The sequence below is a fragment of the Syngnathus acus genome, chromosome 10 (assembly GCF_901709675.1).
Source record: "Syngnathus acus chromosome 10, fSynAcu1.2, whole genome shotgun sequence".
NCBI lineage: Eukaryota > Metazoa > Chordata > Actinopteri > Syngnathiformes > Syngnathidae > Syngnathus > Syngnathus acus.
The window spans coordinates 13729169-13737752 of NC_051095.1; the positions used below are offsets into that span (position 1 = coordinate 13729169).

Below are 8584 nucleotides of genomic sequence, written 5' to 3' on the forward strand. Positions count from 1 at the left end.
ATTACAGGAAATCAATAACAATTTTCTTATTCTTTCGGCATTTATTTATAAATATTTTAAATAGAACAAAATACAGTGAATAAAAGATAAAAATACAATAAAACAGATATTCCATGGAAAAATACTCAAAATATCTAGTAGTAGGTTTTCAAGGAATGTACAGTTTATATCATGTACAATGTTGTTTACATACATGTTTCTTGAGAAATATCTACGGTTGATGTAGGGTTGCTAATTCACTGACTGGCGCTACTGTTTAGTGTAGCAACAAAGCTAACGCTACCCCACACATTAAAATAACGGTCCAAACAATAGAGGATTTTTTTATGTGGCACATATTTATTTGTGACCTTTAAAAATTAAGTAATAAATAAAAAAACCTCATCTTTTCACCTGATACTTGTCTCAAAATTTCTAAAGTTACAAACAACCCCCAATCTTAAAAGCAACCCAATGAAACAATGTAATATTTTAATACGGCCAGTTTCCCGTTGCTATTCAGACAAAATGATTGACACAAATCGTGATTTGCAGGTGTACCTAATATTATGGCTGTGAGTGTACAATAATGTAAACACAGTGAACTCTACAGTTAACGAATGAAAAAAAAAAAATCATTTTAATTTGCCATTTTAATTGTATTCCTGCCACAGCCAGATGGGTCTGTAAATCTCTAGTGAGGAACTTAAATGAATGAACCAGCTTCTGGGTCAAAAGTCACTCATTTACATCAACGTTTAGCTGCGCCCTGGGCCCTTCGCCTCCACTTTTACCCAGCATTTATAGCACGGTCACTTTAATAGTGCCTGCACACCTGGAAACATTCACTTCCATTAAAAAACAACCTGTTAACATTGCAGGCGGTAAATGTATATTTGTGCAGTCTTTAGTAAAATATTTGAAAATATATCTATATATGCCTATAGGGCTTTCACTGAATTACAGGCATACTGTGACTGGTAATATCCATCCATCCATTTTCTGAACCGCTTAGTCCCCACGGGGGTCGCGGGAGTGCTGGAGCCTATCCCAGCCGTCATCGGGCAGTAGGCGGGGGACACCCTGAACCGGTTGCCAGCCGATCGCAGGGCACACAGAGACAAACAACCATTTGCACTCGCACTCACACCTAGGGACAATTTGGAGTCTTCAATCGGCCTACCAAGCATGTTTTTGGGATGTGGGAGGAAACCGGAGTGCCCGGAGAAAACCCACGCGGGCCCGGGGAGAACATGCAAACTCCACACAGGGAGGGCCGGAGGTGGAATCGAACCCGCACCCTCCTAACTGTGAGGCGGACGGGCTACCCAGTGCGCCACCGAGCCACCGTGACTGGTAATATCTGAATGAAAAATGTTGGATTTATAATGAATCAAATAAATATCCATGGGCACTTACTGGCCTCAATGCTGGAAAATTCGGTACAAAATACCTGTATGCTGTTTTAATTGACACTGTCAGAAAGGTTTATTACTGTAGTTTACAGTGGTGTGCTTTCCTGCAACACCAAAGGTGGGAAATTAAATTTGCAAAGGGACCACATGAGAAACTGGAACGCTTGTCGAGGGCCACGCTAACATGCTAAAATCAACTTGTAAGTTTGTCTTTAGAAAAAACATTGTTTTGTTTGTTGTATTGGTACAGAAACAAGTTGGGACTGCTTGTTATTTTTTTGTCTCCTTTGTTGTACCATAGCTAAATATAGCAAAAATGTCTCTACGTTTTCAAGACCGCAAAACAATTCGTAGCTCTTGTACGAGCAGCTACAAGTGTGCACATAAAAGCACAATTTTCAAAATAAATGAACTGCATATTTTGTTTTACTTTGACTTCATGGTCACTGTGTGGGGCGGTTTTGTTTTCATAACTGCATGAATGACCACATCAAAAGCTCGTGCTCTTGCCTTTGAGTTTGGGAAGATTTTTACCACTGGAAATTAAGGACCCATTAAGGAGCCATAAGGGGCACATAGACCAAATAGATTCCTCTGTGAAGGTCATAAATTGAGCATATTGAAATTTTGTTGCTCAGTGATGTGTAGTCTGAGATACATCCATATTGTAATCAGTTATATAATCTGTAGGTGTCTGCCCTACACTGTGGGCCTTGTCAAATATTTCGAGCCTCGTGTAGCTAAATGAGGTTATTAATGGTGTATTGCATCAACTCTTCACTATAATCAATATAAATACAATCATTACCTCTGGCAGTGTCAATCAGAACTGAGCATTATTTTAAATAAATTTTGTCCAGGTGTACCTAAGCCAATTGGCTGGTACAGGTGGTTTGTCATGTCGATGTTCAACCTATCAAACAGGTGCAGCATATACTGTATGGACTTCCACATCAAGGAAGTGACTTCAATGGGAACTCCCCATGAAGCGGAGCATGGTCATAGCTTTGACCAGAAGGGAGAAGATGTTCGCCCGCTTGGGTGGCTCTTTGAGGGCACTGATGTGACTCTTGAGGTGCCGGAAAACCGCGTCATCGAACAAAGGGTCATCCGCAAATACAGCCTCCGCCAGTCTGTGCGGGGTGCCAAACTCCACCATGAGGTCCTTCACCACCGGCGTGACCACCTGGTTTATGCTCCCCAAGGTCCGAATGTCCTCGATGTGGCGGGGGCTGATCTCCTCCAGGGCCCGGTAGAGGAGACGCTCAATAACGAGGACGAGGCTGTCGACGCCCGTCTTGCGCTTTCGTTGCAACCTCTGGTCCAGCTGCATCACCAGCGTGTACACCAGAAGGCGCGTCAGCTTCTCTTGCAACTCCTGCGGGATGGGTTCGGCCTCCGGCTCGGACGTCACCTCGTCGGTGGTGTTGCCCGTGTCCAACGTGGTACCGATGCGCAATTTCGGTGTGGTGGTTGTGCGTACCTCCGCCGTGCGGGTTCGGACCTCCGGGCTGGTGGTGCGAGGCGTTGACGCGGAAGCTTCCGAGGACTGTTCCAAGTCCAGTTTGGGGACCACCTGCTCCTCTGGGCGGAGTTCTTCGCTGGCACTGGTCTCCGGGGTCATTGCCTTCTCCACCAGCTGGTTGATGTCCATGAGCGCGCCAGACACCTCGTCCGTGTAGGTTTCCTCGGCGGGCTCAATCTCCAGCCAGAGGAAGAGCTGCTGCAGAAACCGCCACACGGCGTCCTCCGTCATGGCGTACAGCACCTCCGGGGAGAAGATCTGATGATCCCAGTGGATCTTACCTAGGGTTGCAGCCGGGGGGGATTCACTGTTAAATTTCTATGAATAGTTAACAAGACAAATCCCCCAAATTGGAAACTATCCATGGGAACAAATTGGGAATTGTGGCTAATTTAATGACTCATTAGGGAAGCATTGGGAAAGCAGAAATGCAAAGCAAGCACTGGGAGCGCATGAAAACTGCCACGTCACTCTTAGTCAGTTGTGCTCGCCACTAACAACTATGCTGCTGGCATTCAATATCAAAAGGCTTCATTCATCGTCGAGTAATTCCCAACTTCCGTAAGTACTACGTCAAGAAAATGTTCCAATTGGTCCAATTTAGTTCTATCCGAAAGGATCGGAAATGAAAATGTAGTGAGAAAAGTGAATATTTAAACGTTCAGAAATGTGGAGAAGACAATGCAAAAAAGTAAGATTAATGAATGTTTTTGGAGTGCAGAAGAAATAAAACGGGTAATTTTCTGACAGAGGGTCAATTTGACCTGTAACATGACAGGAGTTAAGCATCCCTCTGACACGCTTCCTTGATAACGAAATGCAAGAGCACAAACACAGTAGCTGGGTTTTAAATATGGTTGTCTTAACTCCCATGGAGAGTTTCCAACTTTGATAGTTACTCAATTTTATAACCCCGAGCTTACCCCGTCGGCCCCAGAGGACCGTGTCCATTAAAGGTGTCTTCGGACGGCCCGACGGCACCTCGTACACGTCATTCTGACACGACATGATGTACGCGTACAATTGGGACGTGAGGCCTGACGAGAAACTCCCGATCTTCTCGTCAATGTACCGCTTGACTTTCCCAGCCCGGTCCGGTAGATCCATTTGGGAGAACTCATTGTATAATTTATCCACGTTCTCCCGGATGGACTCGAAGTTGAAGACCGGGTGCTGGGACTGCCGGACGGCGAGCGTGCTGGTCCGATAGGCGGGCCGGAGCTCCGGCATCTTGGGGCCGTCACTGCTGACGACGTTTGGGTTGCCGCTGTCGTCGCTTCGGGAACGGCGGTCCGGCGTGAGGGACACCAGGCACGCGTCTCGGTTCTTGAAGGAGCTCTTGAGCGAGCCAAGCATTTGCGCGAACTGCATACGAGCGAATCGGAAGAAACGCAGGCGCCGCATTTTTTTGCCGGCCACCCCAGACTGCCTCTCCAGATTCTTAAAGAAGTTTTTCACTTTCTTTAAGATCAGCTTCCAGTTGAGGTTAAAGCGAGTAATGCGGGCCTCGTCGCGCACGCATGCGTCCCCGGAGCCGCCGTACGTGTCCTGGGTGATGGTCTTGGTGATATCGACCGCCGCTAAGTGCGCGTCTTCCAACGTGACCGGGTCCACCATGTCGGGCGCCTTTGCCTCCTTCGGGTTGGACCACTTCAGAAGGATCCGCTTGACACAGTCGGTCATCTCATTGACCTTCATGTTAGAGCTCCCGCACAGCAACTGGCGCGGGGTTCGAGCTCGCGCGAACACGTGTCGGAAGTATTCCACGGCCTTGCGGAAGATTGAGGCCAGGTTAGCCACACTGGACATGGTGCCTCGGATGAGGAGGGTGGGCTCCGAGGGCCACTCAGTGGTGCTTTTGGCCACCGACAAGGCTGAGTTTACCCGGTGCTTGACCTCGGACTCCATGAGGGAAGTGAGCTCCATGACGCCCTCGCACTTCTGCGGTGGGCTGTCGTCCAGAGCGGCTGAGAAGGTCTTTGTTATGCATTCGCTGAGCCTCGGGCTGCACCGGTCGATTGCCAGGTCTACCTGCGCCTGGGACGCGTGACCCCGCAGGTGCTCGATGAACACCGGCTGCAGGTGTTTCACCACATCTGACGTAATCTTTTGGATCACCTCGGTGATTGTGTCCACCAGGATGGCCTTGGTCTCGGAGTCGGGCGTACCAGCCACTAGTAGGGCTCTCTGAGGAGCGGAGATCTGGCTGACGCGAGCCTTCACCGCTTCCACGATGGCTTCCGGTTTGATGAGCCGCTCCATTGCTGCAACCCCCCTACGTCTGTCCTATTTAAAAAAAAAAAAAAAAGGGGGGGATCCCATTCACATTCAAGTCATCCGCAATAAAAACAAATGCACACAGAATGGGAAATAGCGCACTTCTATCAAACACGTCCTCGCCATCTGGCCAAACATGATCTTTTATCTCCTTTTAACAAAGCTCCGGCCGGCGAAGTGACAAAAGCTGACGTCATAGGCGAATGGGAAACGTGCTCCCGCGGACTTTTTCTCGTGCGGCAACCGATTGACGTCACCGGGATCGACGTAAGCTTGAGATGCGGCTTTCCGAGCCGTGCAATTGCGGCGCGTGACGTCACGGTACAGGTATGAGATGCACAATTTGCATGTGTTTTCGCAGTCAAAAGCAAAGCCCGTGTTTTTAAGTGCATTTCAATCCATTTGAATGTCACAGAGAACTTAAGTAAGTTAGTAAGTAAGTACGTTGCTATTGCATAATAAATCAGTATTCCCAATGTGGGTTCAAATGACTAAACTTTATTTGTGGAGGGATTTGACAATGTTTTGTGGCAGTGAGATATAATGTTAGGGTGGTAATATTGCAAATTCTATAGATTAACCAAACAAATGGGGTTAAAGGTAATTTATTTCAACAAACATTGTAAACGGGGATTGTAAATTATACCCTCTTGCCTGCTGCTGAGTGGATTTGTCCTTTGTCCAACATCAACAAAGATAATCAAATAATAGCGAAATATATCAGACTGAAATAAATGCATCAAGTTTGGCCTTGAAGAGGGAAGAGAAGTAAGTATTGTGTTTCTATGAAACGCGTGTGGGCAGGCTGCATACTGATTGTGCAAGCTGATGATTGTCTCCTTATATTCTTTGTCATGAGCCTGCAGCTTAATGGAACACAGTGCCCAGCACCATTTGTTGTCTCTGTGAGCAAACAAGACAAGTGGACACAACAACAGGTTCCTACTAAAGATTCCATGCATACTCTCTGACTTCATGCATCAAAAAACAATGAAGTCGTCATACTGCTGAATCCACTCTCGTGGGTGTGCAGTGCCATCATAATATCCTAGGACGTAATATAAACAAAGGGAGGGTTATCTGCAGCATGGAGGCAATTATTGTTTTAGTCCGCATTCTGGGGTCGATTCCATTCTTGCAAGGCATGTGATTGTTGTAATTGCACTAGTAAGCATTTTTTCTTTTAGTTTTTTCATTTAGGGAAGACAAGATTTATCAGCAACCAGCTTTGTAAGTTAAAATATGATGATAAGCAACTCATTTCGTGCTAATCTGACTTGTTTAAATTCTTCAGATGATGAGATGATTTTGACCTAGTTGTAAAATAAGCACAACACAGAGGGAAACAAATACAGTTTTCATAAAAGCAATTTTATTGATGCACAATTGACATTTCACTGTTCCAACTGGAATTCAAGAAGGAATGTATGTATTCAGCAGTGGTGGGTGGATGTTAAAAAGTGATATAAGTGAAATATTAAAAAGTGCTGTATAACTCCACTTTCACCGGATGCCATCTACTGTTAGGTTTGACATGAGGTGAAAACAGCAGGAGACTGGTCTGTCGTGAAATTCATTTTTATTTGTTGACTCTAAGTTGCCCTTGATAAAATCTGACTGTCTCAGCCTTGGTGTTATTATGCACTGTGTGGAAATAATGCAAGATGAATTCATTTGTTATGGACTCACAGTGTCATCATGAAGCATTCATTAAATATCCAGGATATGTTTTAAATAACATTATTAATAGCCATACATTTAAACAGTAGAAAGTCAACCACAAGAATGTAAAAACTCAATAGATAGATTGTTATGGACTCACAGTGTCATCATGAAGCATTCATTAAATATCCAGGATATGTTTTAACTAACATTATTAATAGCCATACATTTAAACAGTAGAAAGTCAACCACAAGAATGTAAAAACTCGATAGATAGATAGATAGATAGATAGATAGATAGATAGATAGATAGATAGATAGATAGATAGATAGATAGATAGATAGATAGATAGATAGATAGATAGATAGATAGATAGATAGATAGATAGATAGATAGATAGATAGATAGAGATAGATAGATAGATAGATAGATAGATAGATAGATACTTTATTTATCCCCAGGGGGAAATTCAGGAGCCAGCAGTTAGATACAGAAACACACAGATAGATAAACAGATAGACAATATAGCTTAATTATTAATTATTATCAATTATTATTTATTATTATTATTGATAAATAACAAATAGATAAAAAAGAAATAATAAATAAATAGATCAAATAAATAAATAAATAAAAGATTATTAATTTATGGATAAACAATAACACATAAATGTGATTAGATGCAAAACCAATTGCAGGCATATAATGTATCTGAAATAGTTTAGTTATTGTAGCGTGTCTATTAGATACATGCATGTTCCTTTAAGAGGCAGGGCCTGGCGGCAGTGGCGGGTGGCATGTGACATCATCGAGTCTGTAGTGTCTGAGCTGTGAGCTGATGTCAACAGCAGCTTGTGCGTGTGTACTCATTGTTTTACTGTTCTCCCGTTGCCTATAGCATAGGCAATTGTAGCTGGGGTTCCATTACATTTTTTTTTTACATTTTTTCGCAAAAGCGATATTTTTACAATTGTGATAAAATACAATTACACTTTTGCTTCTATATCAGCACATCTCAAAAAACACCTTATTAGAACATAACAGCCATATTTGTGAGGTTATTCAAAATTTCTGTGTTTCAATTAGCAGTTGCTTTTGCACAATTTGTATTTTACACATTTCTGAGGGTACTGGAAACCCAGCTTGTTACTCTCCTTTCCCACATGGAAGGGTATTTCAGTAAGTAAGTTTATTGCAAAACTCCTAGTATAGAATCAATCACTATAAACCACAGATTTCCATGAAATAGCAGGACCCTCCATGACAGATGTTTACCATCACTTTTCCCCATTTTATTGCTAAAGTTAATTTCCGAGCTTTGCGAGGGTTGTTGAACAACAGAGTGCCATTTATTACCACCATCGGCCCAAATTGTTTTGTGCCTTTTAACTGCTGCTGAGCCTTCGTCTGGTGATTCCAATCGTTGAAGACGCCTTGTTGACCCTCAAGGGTGTCTGCAAAGATCACAAGGGATGCAGTGGATTCAATCAATACACTTTTTACATCCTAACCCTACAAAAACGTCAGTCGTATGATGAATGTGGCCACCTGTGGATTGTACATTTGAACCACAATATCGTTGGTCTGTGAAGGCTGCTAGAAGATTCCATTAACACAAGCGTGCTCCCAGGAAAGAAGTTTTTTTTTATGGCATAGCTGACTAATTGTCTGGAAGACAGAGTTACAAAATACGAGCAACTGAAAAGCAGATAATTGCTCACGTGA

General features: G+C 43.6%; 1 protein-coding gene across 1 annotated transcript; it reads right to left on the minus strand.

Moving 5' to 3' along the window:
* Positions 1 to 1336: 1336 nt before the first annotated feature.
* Positions 1337 to 5181, minus strand: LOC119129729. Its single transcript, XM_037263117.1, has 2 exons — positions 3843 to 5181; positions 1337 to 3200 (listed from the first exon to the last, which is right to left on the minus strand). The coding sequence occupies exons 1-2, from the start codon at positions 5179 to 5181 to the stop codon at positions 2362 to 2364; spliced, it is 2178 nt and encodes a 725-aa protein (XP_037119012.1). The 3' UTR covers positions 1337 to 2361.
* Positions 5182 to 8584: the final 3403 nt, after the last annotated feature.